The 13,141-nt window shown below is 40.7% G+C and overlaps 1 protein-coding gene across 3 annotated transcripts in view; it reads right to left on the bottom strand.

The window, feature by feature from the left end:
• Window positions 1–13,141, bottom strand: part of MAN2A1 (mannosidase alpha class 2A member 1) — a 213,384-nt gene that overhangs the window by 103,865 nt on the left and 96,378 nt on the right. For all 3 annotated transcript variants that reach the window (XM_061424531.1, XM_061424532.1, XM_061424533.1), the window contains exons 6-8: window positions 12,126–12,299; window positions 8,936–9,122; window positions 4,955–5,132 (exon numbers count right to left, since the gene is read on the bottom strand). In XM_061424531.1, the coding sequence (XP_061280515.1) occupies window positions 4,955–5,132; window positions 8,936–9,122; window positions 12,126–12,299 (539 nt within the window). The remainder of the gene's footprint in view (window positions 1–4,954; window positions 5,133–8,935; window positions 9,123–12,125; window positions 12,300–13,141) is intronic.

Below are 13,141 nucleotides of genomic sequence, written 5' to 3'. Positions count from 1 at the left end.
AACATAAACAGTGATATATATCAATCATATTTCAATAAAATTATAAACAAATTAAAAAGTAAAGCACTTTAGAGAGTTAACAGCAAATCAATCTCTCAATATACTTTAGTTTATTTAATATTAAGTATTACTCCCCAATCTCATTACAAGGAAGTAGAATACACTTACTAGGAAGTAGATTATGTGTGGACATACAAGAAATGAGGGTCACAAATACCAGGACACAGCATTAGCTACAGACCCAATAGGTACAGATGAGATCAGAGAAGGATACGTAGTAACAGTGGCAAAACAGTCATTGATATAGGTATTTTTGAGTCTCACTTTCCTCATCCATATGGGGCTTCCCTGATAGCTCAGGTGGTAAAGAATCCGCCTGCAATGCAGGACCTTGGTTCAATCCCTGGGTTGGGAAGATCCCCTGGTGAAGGGAAAGGCTACCCACTCCAGATTCTGGCCTGGAGAACTCTGTGAATTGTATAGTCCATGGGGTCACAAAGAGTCAAACACAACTGAGGCACTTTTACTTTCCCTTCCTCATCTGTGTAATAAGGGATTACTATTAGATAACAAAAATCACTTTCAGTTTCAAATTTTAGGGATCTGTGACATGCTAGAAAGTTAATATCAAAAAGAGAGTACACCCTTTCAAAAATATTTCAGTTAATTTTTGGTACTACCCAGAATGAAAATATTTTCTTCTTGGCAAAATCCCAGAGCAAAGTTGATGTAAGTGACCTGATGAGCTTTCTTACAAACTTAAAGGACTGAAATATAATCCTCTTGCAATGCTAGAGTAGTTTCAAAAAAAAAAAATAATTTAAAGTAAATTTTTGTATAGTCTCTTGGTAGCTCAAATAAAGTATGTGGGATACCAAAAAATAACTGAACAAAAATATTTAAATGTTTTACACTAAAAAGCAACAAATAATCTTAAACATAACCTTAATCTTAAATGTAACATTAAACTCCTCTACCAGGATGACATAAAAGGAAAGGTTACATAGATTGCTAAATAAGTCGTGATCAATGGCAAACTGGCTGACTGGGCTAGTCCAACGTCAGTTTCTCAGTCACCTAAATCCAATTGCTTATTTTTGTTTGTCCTTCATTAGAAGAAAATAAGCTTAACACTTTCAGCTTGATTAAGCAACTTTAAACATCTCACAGAGAACAGATACAACTAGACAAACAAGTTTTAATACACAGAAAAAAATGTTTGAAGATATCTAAGGGCCCTCAAAGCAGCCAGGATTTGAAGGACAAAAATTCTTGAAATAAAGGAAATCAATAACCTCAGATATGCAGATGACACCACCCTTACAGCAGAAAGTGAAGATCAACTAAAGAGCCTCTTGATGAAGGTGAAAGAGGAGAGTGAAAAAGCTGCCTTAAACTCAACATTCAAAAAATGAAGGTCATGGCATCCCGTCCCATCTTCAAGGCAAACAGAAGGGGAAAAAATGGAAAGAGTAAAAGACTTCATTTTCTTGGGTTCCAAAGTCACTGCAGACAGTGACTGCAGCCATGAAACTAAAAGACGCTTGCTCCTTGGAAGAAAAGCTATTACAAACCTAGACAGCATATTAAAAAGCAGAGGTAATACTCTGCTGACCAAGGTCCATATAGTCAAAGCTACAGTTTTTCCAGTAGTCAATGTACGGAAGTGAGGGTTGGACCATAAAGAAGGCAGAGTGCTGAAGAGAAGAACAGAACTAGAAGACTCACTATCAGATAGTAAGATCTACTATGAAGCTCAAAGTATGAAACTAGTTAAACAGACAAAAGTGAGTAGAAAGTCTAGACACAGACCCACACATAAATCCATCTCCACTCATGATTAATAATAGAGATGACACTGCATAGAAATGGGCAAACTATGGTCTTTTCAATAAATGGTGCTTGATACTCACACGGGCAAAAAGTATCTTGATCCCTCCCCTCAGACAATATACAACAATCTATTCCAAACATTATTAAAAAGCAGAGACATTACTTTGCCAACAAAGGTCCATCTAGTCAAGGCTATGGTTTTTCCAGTGCTCATGTATGAAATGTGAGAGGTGGACTATAAAGAAAGCTGAGCGCCAAAGAATTGATGCTTTTGAACTGTGATGTTGGAGAAGACACTTGAGAGTCCCTTGGACTGCAAGGAGATCCAACCAGTCCATCCTAAAGGAGATCAGCCCTGAATATTCACTGAATGGACTGATGTTTGAGTAAGCTCCGAGAGTTGGTGATGGACAGGGAGGCCTGGCGTGCTGCGGTTCATGGGGTCGCAGAGTCGGACACGACTGAGTGACTGAACTGAACTGACTGATTTCCGACATACTGTAGACAGACCTACATGTTGAAGGTAGAACAACAGCACTTCTAGAGTACAGCTTCATAAAGAATAGATTTTCACGACCATGGGTAAACAAAAGTTTTTAAGCAAAACATAACGAGCACTAACCATAAGATTCCATTAAAATTAAGAATTTCTGTTCCTCAAAAGATAGCATTGAGAGAGAAAACAGAGGCTACATAGTGGGAGATAACATTTGCATAACTTTAATCTGAAAAAAGACTCAATCCAAAATACATAAGAGAAATATAAATGGTTAGGAAAAAGACAGACAACCCAATCTAATAAAATAATCATCAAAAGACTTAGCACTGCTCAAAAGAGGATACCCAAATGGCAATAAACTTATGAGAAGAGAGTCAGCCTCATTAACTACTGGAAATACAAAATAAAACCATCACATCCATCATAAAAGGAGAAAAAAGCTCTGATAAGATGAGCCTGAGTAAGGAAGAGGAACCACTGAAACTGTCAGAGGATGTGACATCCAGTGGGTCTACTTTGGAATTTCATTTGACAATATCTACTGAAGTTGAACATGTGCATACCCAATAACCCCAAACTCCACTCCATTTTATACCCCATAAACTCATACACACACACTGCACAAAACGGTCAATGCAGTGTTACCTGTCATTAACCAAAGCTGAAAACAATCCAAGTGTCCACCAACAACAGAATGGATAAATGGTGGTATGCTCATCAATATCACATGATACATGCCACATGTAACCCATAACAGTAGATGAATTTCAAAAACATAATGTGCAGCCAAAAAAAAAAAAAAATTGAGACACAAAATAACACATATTTAAGAGTCCCTTCTCATAAAATTCAAAAACAGGCAACACCAATCACAAAGATACAACCCAGAAGAGCGGAGTGGGGCAGGAGGTGGGAGTGGGGTTCAGCAAGAGGGGACAGACACACACCCACGGCTAACTCACGTTGACGGACGGCAGAAACCAGCATAAAACTGTGAAGCAACTATCCTCCAATTAAAAAATACAAATGAAAGCAATGGTTACTCTTGTAGGAACTGGTAAAGACTTGGAAGGCTAGAAATGTTCTACATATTGGATAGGGGTTACATGGTGATTTTTTCTTCTTTCAAACAAAGTATATTTGGTTTACAATGTTATGCCAATCTCTGCTATACAGCAAAGTGATTCAGTTATACATATATATATATATATCCTTTTTAATATTACACGGGTGTTTTAAAAATTGAAAACATTCTCTGTGTACTTAATGGCCTATGCACTCCTATGTACATGATACATTAACTTTGCAAATTACTTTAAAGATGTTTCTAGTGGGCAAAGGAGGAAACGGGTAAAATATTAAAGACAGGATTAAATTCTTCAGAGTCATGCAGTGGCTCCTTCTGCAGACCTCAGAACCATTCCCCAGGAAGGTGTCTTTTGAGACGTATGCACGCGCCCCTCCGATCAACGGTCCCTGTGTGCACTTCCTCTTGGAGGGAAGCACAGAGAAGACCTACACACAGGTCCACACTCAAGGTTTATGACATGGCTGAAATTCGGTTTTAAGTATCTCGAATCACCGTGATGTTTTATTGAAGCTTATTCATCTATTCAGTATTATGTGCTTTTCCTTAATAAGCTTGAATTTACTTCCCACAGGTAAGCCCACTTCCTCTCTACTGTATTCTCAGTGTGGCACGTCTAACAGCTCTGGATGTGCACACAGTACAGTGCGGGGTGAGCAGCCTCTCACACAGGGTCCACACGACTCGTGCTCAAGTCCTCACTCATGCAACCCATCTGTAAAACGCTTTGATGAGCTGAGTAAATTGGAATGTGTCTGGGTATATGACATTACTGTTAATCTTTCAGATGGGATAATGGTATTACGATCATATTTTTCCACAGTGTCCTTATCATTTAGATACATAATGAAATGGTTATAGACAAAAATACATGCCCTCTGAGATTTGCTCCAAAATTCTAGAGGAGTGAGATGACAGTGGAGCACAGCAGAAACAAGGGTGACCTTGAGCTGATGGGTGCTGTAGCTGAATCACGGGTACTGGGAAGCAGGGAGCAATTTATGCTATTCTCACAACTTCAGGGTGCACTTTAAATTTTCCAGAGGGGGAGAAAAAGAGAAAGAATGACAGACGAATGATTAATTTTAGAAGACTTCTCATCTAAGAAAAATGCAAGTGTAGTCTCTGACACAAGACATTTGTTTGCAAAATTCTTGACATATGCGTCTGCATCTGCCAGTCACACTGCTAAATCACAGGAAGCGATTGAGAGAAACAGCAAACTTTCAGTGCTAGTAGGAAAACAGGACATCACTGGAAAACGAACATCACAACTTAGTAGGTACGTGTTTTCAGCCACACAAAGCAATGCCTCTTTAATCCTCAATGAGTGGTAAGAAAGGGATAACTCTAGAAATGGAACGGTAATGTAAGATAATTTACCCCTTCATGAATCACACTTTTACAGAAGAACTACATATTCTAAGAAATACTAGGATGCGGGACGAAGGAACTAAGGCTGTTGTGTTTCAGCCTCCTTTAATAATGAAGGTTCACCTTCCAATATGGCATCATGATAAAGCATTTCTCATTACCTTAACATTATACTGAGAATGAGAGTTCATATAATCAAAAAGCAGCTGGTAGTTCTTGAACTGGTGATCCCATTCGGTGCGTTCGGTGTAGCGGAAATCGTCTCCCAGCGGGGCCAGGACCACCGTGGTTCGGAAGAGCTCTGACTTCTTTCGGTACTGGTCCAGCAGCATCTCGGCCCTGCAGAAGGAGAAGGAGCACCACTAACACCGCGGGAGCACCACTAACACAGCGGGAGCACCACTAACCCAGCGGGGCCACCGCACGGAGCGTGCTGCAGTGAGACAGCATCACGCATTCTGCCTGTGTTCTCACGATTTACGAGACAGATTATTCTAAACTACTGCACTAATTTTTCCTATCCCTCTAAAATATTGATAAATTCTTATCAGAGGGAAAACCCCATAGCTTTTCCATGGAATATCCTTAGAGAAATAAAGGCTTATGACAGCTTTGGCATAAATTCCTGAGGGCATCAGTGCCCTCCCAAAGGTCAGCCACAGACACTGACTGCCAGATAGCCTGTGCCATAAAATAATTCAGTCCAAGAAGATAGATTTCTCATCTACATGAACTCTGACTTGCTTTGACTTAATATCCCTTTCTCTAACTTAATCTAAAATTGCCTAATTAAAAAAAATAAAATTGCCTAATTAAACATAAAATTATTTTGAATGAAGCCAATTATAGAACCGTATTTCCTTTTCTAAAGGAAGAAAACCAACTCAGTCAACTTCTTCCATCAATAATCTGAGTGTCTGTCACAGTGTCCTTCATACTGATCAACAGATACAGCTAAGGAACTGCATGAGCTATTCTGGTTTCTCTCTCTCTGGGCCCTAACCCATGACTCAAAAGGACAGCTAAATACAACGTGCTGATAGGCTTCTGTATTTCATTTACTTACACTGTCTAGAAAACCTTTTGGGAAATGCTGAATGGGGGCCCCGTTTGAGAAAGCCTGGGAACACAAAGTAAGAGTAAGAGCTTCTGAAAGTGAAATTAAACAAGCAGATGAACCCTGAGGAGTTCTCCATGTGTCTAGTGCCAAAGCTTAAAAACAGTGATAGATGACAAATACGGTTTTTTATTCAGTATTCCAATTTTCACTTCAAGGATTATCCAGAAGTAGATTCTAATTCACGATATAAAAATTTATGAAGAAATCTCAAAGAACATCAACGATGGAAGGAGGCATTTTACAGAAACTATGAAAAAACACTGAACTAAATTTAGAATCTCATATGCTCTTTTTATATTGATGGTCTCTGAAATTGTTCTGCAAATATTAAATTAGCAAAAATTTAATAACTTGGTGAGTAAAATATAACCATAATATTCTTACTTAACATATAATACCTAGTTTCCTGAGATTACCATTCAATATAGAACTTAATTTTTACTAGTAATTTACTAATATTCCATATTTCCCAAAAAACAATTAAATTATTACTTATAATTATAAAGCACACATACAATGAGATTAATCACACAGGAAGATGTCTAAGACCTAAGGAAACAAGAGGAAAAATACATACATGAATCACAGACATAAGATAAAGTATAAATGAGCATCCAGCTAGATCCTCCAGGCAATCAGCACAAAAACGCATCCCAAGGCTCACTACTAGATATACCATGCTCTGCATGTATATGTGTGAAACACGGAAGAGGAAAGCAAGCACAGACTCTGATGAAGTGCCTTTTCTACACAGCACCCATCCCGACTCCCAGGCTGTTGCTCAGGAAGTGTCAGTGCTGGGAAAGCCAAGGGGCCACACTGCCAAGCTGGTAGGGAGTGGACACTCGCTACACATGGCAACCTGTGACAGGTGCCTCGGCCACATCACAGGCACAGGCGTGCGGCTGCAATCACTCTGCACTTATCCTACCAGGGAGGAAAGGGCAACTTGACTGGAACAGACGTCACATCACCTGACATGTAAACCATTACCATATGTAAAACACACGGTGAGTGAGTATCGGCTGCCCAGCCGTGTCCAACTCTCTGTGACCCCATGGACTGTAGCCCACCAGGTTCCTCTGTCCATGGAATTCTCCAGGCAAGAACACTGGAGTAGTTAGCCATTCCCCTCTCCATGGGATCTTCCTGACCTAAGGATTGAACTCCAGTCTCCTGCATTGCAGGCAGATTCTTTACCATGTGAGCCACCAGAGAAGCCCACATTATATGGTACTAGATCTAAACCAAACTTGATAAAGAATGGAGTTTCTTTGTCTTCAAAGTAGAGAAACCTGATAAACTAAGCATACTGAATGTATCACCTGTACATGATAGTTAAAAATCATTTTCTTTAGGGTGTTAAAAAACCCAGTGCCATTAAACTGGAATGCCCATGCTTGATCTCTGAACATCACAAGGAAGGTGACATCTGCATGGGAAATAACCAGCAGAACCAAGACTTCAAGACTTACAAGCTAAACAACAACAAAAATCTATGTAAGCATTATACAGATTCATTCATCTGTATGTCCCTGGTGCCTGGAAGCCCCTTTCAGAATCACTGGAACTGACTGAACACAAGGTGTGTTCTGAGGGGGGGTTGGGGAGGGGGGCCGGTAGTCTTTGAAGGGTTCCAGGACCATCAACAGGATTGCGCAGAATGGCTCTCAGGCACTCTCAGCAGCACCCGAGAAAGAAAAAGAGGGGCCTCGCACCATCTGTGGGTGCGCGGGGATTCCCTGAGCTAGCCTGCAAGAAGTCTCCCGGAGCCCCTGACCACTGGAGTAAGAGGAGGCGTGCAAACCCCACTTAGCGGCAAACAGCTAAGTGTTCTCCCAAGAAGGCAGGCAAGGATCCCCCGACCCTGACCAAGCCACCACCACCTTCCTGCTGCACCTCTGCGACAACTGTACTGAATTACCCGCTTATGTCGAAGCAGCCTGGCCCTAGCAGGCTGTTCAGGTTCTTCACTGCTCCAAGAACCAAAAAAAGAAACCAAACAGATCCCAAATCTTGGGACACTTCTTTTGAAGTGAAGCCAGATTTTGATATACATAAAGGATCCACAACTTTAAGAAGACAACCTTGCTGAGATACTCTTATGTCTGCCACAGTGAGAGGCTCACACTGCAATATCTCCTTTATCGCCACAAGGGCTCAATCAGTGCAAGGAGACCCAAATCATACCCTCATCCTCACACACACTTTTTTAAAAATAGATTTTATTGAGCACAGAGCAACCATCTTACTTTATTTAAAAGGCTATATTATTTTTCTAGCAGAGTTGAGTGTCTTATATTACAACACAGTGTTTTATTTTAGTGTATTACATACCATTAATTTTACAGTGAAGAAATTAAACTTTTAAAAGCACCAGAATTAGAAGTATAGGTAGCTTGATTTAATGAGATGCTTCCATCTTTAGGACAGTTTTCTTCTAAGAAAAAACAAGTAATTCATTTCCTGATTTTTAGTTAACAATTCTTCAGAATAAATATTCCTAATTAAAGTTTTCGGTAAGTCAAAAACTTCAGAAAGATGCAAAGACATGTATTCATCAGAGCTGGGCAGTGTTCACTATTACTGATCGTTATTAAGGGAACAGATAATTATGCTCTTTACGTGATCCATTTCAATAAACATGTTTTTGCAATTGGGTTGCTTCTCTTACCAATTTATACCATAGAGACCATAAGTTTTATTATCAACAAAAGTATATGAAATCAATCAAACACAGTAGGAGGCTTTTATAATAAAGGCAAAGGAGAGCATAGTAACAGTGTATAACAGGTTATCCACCGTACATTGATCTACTGTTGTTCACTTTCCATTAAGTTGTAACACAGAAGGCAGACAGACAAGGCTTTGGCATTTTTCAGCTGCTTTAAATCTCGTTTGAATGAATGCTTTGAGTAAGGATAATATTGGCTACCAAAGACCATTTATATAACTCTTCAGCAACAAGCCACTAATACTTACTTGTTCAAGATGCTGACTTATAAAATGCATATTTTCATACCTGTTCTGGAGATTTCCAGGATATATTGTTTCTGGGGGGACTCCCCAGGGACAACCGTATCTGCCTCCAGGAAGCCGTTTAAAATCAAACTGACAGCATATTTTAGGATCAGGCCCACAAGTGTGGGGGATGTCGTAGCTGTAGAAGGGCATCATATGGCAAAAAATGTCTGTGACAGATCCCAGATCTACAACAAACAGCAACAGAGAGACCTGTGTAAATTTACAGATTTCATCCCCAAACTTTCAAAACACCACCGCTTTACACATACACAGTGCAAGCTCCATCCTAAAGCAACAACCCCTCTAACTACTAATACACACACCCCAGCAGCATTCAACGGCCACCAGCCAGAAGGACGACACTTGTATCTCAGTGTCTGCCTGCATCTTCTGTCCAAACTTAACTGAAACAGAAAGGCCCCATCCTAAAGCAGCATCTGCTGACCTGGAAGGATATAAATGAGCAGAAGTTACAGCCAGCTCATCCAAATTTACGGCCACCCCTGGCTGCCAGCGCCTGCCACATCTGCGCCTGCCTTGGGGAGCAGGGACTCTGAGAGGGACCATTAGCTGCGGAGGCCAGGTGTGAAGAAGACACGAAGGCAGCAGAACAGGGGACTGGGAGAATAAGAGACGGAGAGGGAAGGGCCTGTGAAAATACTGGGGAAATACTCGTCTTGAGTGACAAGAAATAAGCGCACTCAGCAGAGTTTGTGCTGCTGCTGCTGCTAAGTCACTTCAGTCATGTCCGACCCTGTGCGACCCCATAGACGGCAGCCCGCCAGGCTCCCCGTCCCTGGGATTCTCCAGGCAAGGACACTGGAGTGGGTTGCCATTTCCTTCTCCAATGCATGAAAGTGAAAAGTGAAAGTGAAGTCGCTCAGTTGTGTCCGACTCCCAGCAACCCCATGGACTGCAGCCCACCAGGCTCCTCCGTCCATGGGATTCTCCAGGCAAGAGTATTGGAGTGGCGTGCCATTGCCTTCTCCGCAGCAGAGTTTGTAGAGGGCCCCTTACCAGTGAAGGGCCAGTCTGACTGTTCTCCTTGGAGGCAGAGAAAAAGTAAAAATAATTTTCAAAACCAAAGAGAAGAATCAAAACAAAGCAAACAATAAAGATACAGAAAACGAGTACTGCTTCCCAACAAAGAATTGTTTTTAATTGAAACCTCAATGCCAGTATGTGCTGGCATCATTGCCCTTGAGAGGTAAGATGCCTCCCACAAAGTAAGATTGGAGGGCTTTAATAAGAGTTAAAAAATGGCTATTTTTTGTTTTTTAATTCTGACCTGTAAATATCTCTTCCTCTCTACATACAGATCTCCAATTCTCAGCAATGTATTGCTTTTATAATACAGACAGACAACAAGAAAAAACAAACAAGCACCATATACATTTAAAAAATTTGAAAACAACTGCTTCATTAACAACCAGAACAAACAAAGAAGCTCACCTTACTTCCAAAACATCATTTTCAAGCAACATGTCCAAAGACAGCAGGTAGGTCCACCATACTGTTTAGCAGCACATTTACACATTTCAGTTCACCTGCTGCATTTGGTGGTGTTAGTCTTTTATCAAATTAAGACTATAATTTTACAGGCAACGATGTTTTCTATATTTCTTCTTAGCATAGTATTAAGTGCATAAAAGTATTAATTTTATGCCAACTGATATTTATAAGCAATTTGAATGTAAGCAATAATTTAAGTAGGGCTTCCTCAAATAAATGATCCCTTTTCAACAAAAATTAATATGCTCCTAAGCATCTGATAAAATTATATAGGATGCAACCCCCCAGAAGCTCTTGTTTGCCCTACAGATTCAGTTTTCCAGGATAATAAATTATACAGTTAATTTGTTTCCTTTTGAAAAAACAACAGTGCCCATGAGAAAGATACTGTCTAAATTTACAAATGATGCTGCTGAAACATTTAATGAGGGTCTAGATTACCCAAAGAACAAGTATGATGTAATGCAGTGATGGCTGAACAGTCTTAATAATGAAATCCTTTTTCAGATGACATTTTACTGACAACTTGATACAGCTGGCAGCAGATGCTAGAGGTCAGGGGGCCTAGGCCTCGGAAGAGCACAGAACTGGGTTTAGATCCAGGCTTTGTACCTATCACCTGTATGAGATCTGGCAAAGGGCCTCAACTTTTCACCATTTAAGAGGTCCTATAATAATAGAACCTAACTTGGCAATAATTACAAAGGTTCAATGAGAGAGTGAATATAAAGCATGTAACACAATGCATGTCCCATAATAAGGACTCACTAAGTAAAAATATGTAAGCAGACAATGGCCTGGGGGTGGGAAAGGCAGAGGCCCCTCAGGAGGGCTGAACCTTGCCACCCCTCCTCCAGCGCAGAGCTGGAGGCGTGCATCCGTGGATCCCCTGGAGGCGTGCATCCGTGGATCCCCTGGAGGCATGCATCCGTGGGTCCCCCTGGAGGCGTGCATCTGTGGATCCCCTGGAGGCGTGCATCCGTGGATCCCCGGGGTACCAAGAAGAGTGTGAAAACAAGTGACAAAGGAGACAGGACAGCTGTTCCAGGAAGGCAAGAGGAAGGTGTTAAAAGGCAATTCCAACTAGCTACAGAGACAGGAGAGGCAGAAGGAAGGAACACTGGCGGGGATTCCCCAGGAACTCAGTGGTAAAGGGTCAGCTGGCTACGCAGGAGACGCAGCAGAGCCCCGGCTTCCATCCCTGGGTCGGGAAGATCCCCCGGAGAAGGAAATGGTAATGCACACCAGGACTCTTGCCTGGAAAATTCCACAGACAGAGGAGTCCAAAGAGCCACAGTCCCTGGGTTCGCAAAAAAGTCGGACATGACTTAGTGACTAAACAAACATCAGTTCTAATGCAATCAACTTCGTGGTAAAATGGGTACATTTTAAAATAGAATCAAATGAAAGCATTAGTTGCAAAAGACTAATTTCTTATTTTGTTTACTTCCTTTAGGCTTAAAAGAATCTACCATGTTCTATAGATAAATATTTTTACCAATGCTTAAAAGACTCCTGACACAATTATATTGAAAAAATAATTATGTGTATCTTTAAGCAACCTGATTCTCAAGAAAGACACGTTGAATAAAACCCATAACAGCAAGAGGTCATAACCCCTGTGAAATAATATCTAGGTCAAGTAAGATCTTCTACTTTCATCTAACCCTACATACCCCAATTTTGTCTCCAAAAAAACTCCAGTGTTTTATGCAATGCAAAGTGTTTTTTAACTGCATAATGAACTCTCTGAATAAGCATGTGAGAAAATCCAGCACGTTTTAGAAGATATGCCATTGTTGGTGAATGTCCAAACGGGTCGATAGCCCAACCAGACCGAGGTTTCACTCCTGTTGATAAAGAGAATAAGTGTTATTTTTTTAATTGATAAATGAAAAAGAAAAAGTCACAACACATTCAGACCCACCCGAGCTCCCTGGTCTTCTGGATTCCAAGATAAAGGGCTGCCCAGAGCACCCTTAGTGAGACTCCCTGCAAGACCCCCGAGAGGAGGAGGACTCTGCCCTGGCCGTCCTCCCAGGCAGGGTGACTCACACTGGAAGTGAATCGGCTGGAGCTAAAGTGAGCACTCTGTCATCTGATAGATATTGGAAAGCTGCTGCAGTCAGTGGAGCCCGAGAAACACACAGGACCAAGCCACTGCCCTCTAGGAGCTAACAGTCCTCTCTTCTGTGGAGCTGCAAAAGCCTGCAACTCGCTCTTATACAACACAGAAAACTAATCCAAGTCATTTCAACTTGTACTCTCCAATCCCAACATTAAGGGATTTTAGGCTCTCTTTTATACCGTACAACAGTGCTAAATCATCATATAACACAGTAGCAGAACTGGCCAAAATAACTATGCTGTTATGTCCTTATAAATCTTAAGACATTCTGATGCTGGTACTTGCTATCAAGAAGGAATCAATAGAATTTTTCACACCTGACTCACACCAATTCTGGTAAAGAACTAAAGATACACCTCAATTTCACAGAGGATAACATGAAAAATCAACATAATAAATACACAGGTTAGAATTAATGAAATAAGATTATTCATTGGGCAGTATGCAAATATTTATTCAGGATTCTTAAAGAAGGCTTCTATATGCTACATATACATAGACATAAGTAATCTAACTGTGCATTTTTTTCACTCAAACATCTATTTAGCACTTTCCATACACAGA

The sequence above is a fragment of the Bos javanicus genome, chromosome 7 (assembly GCF_032452875.1).
Source record: "Bos javanicus breed banteng chromosome 7, ARS-OSU_banteng_1.0, whole genome shotgun sequence".
Classification (NCBI taxonomy): Eukaryota; Metazoa; Chordata; class Mammalia; order Artiodactyla; family Bovidae; genus Bos; species Bos javanicus.
The sequence above is the reverse complement of the archived record's forward strand: the minus strand, read 5'-3'. Positions and strand labels throughout refer to the sequence as shown.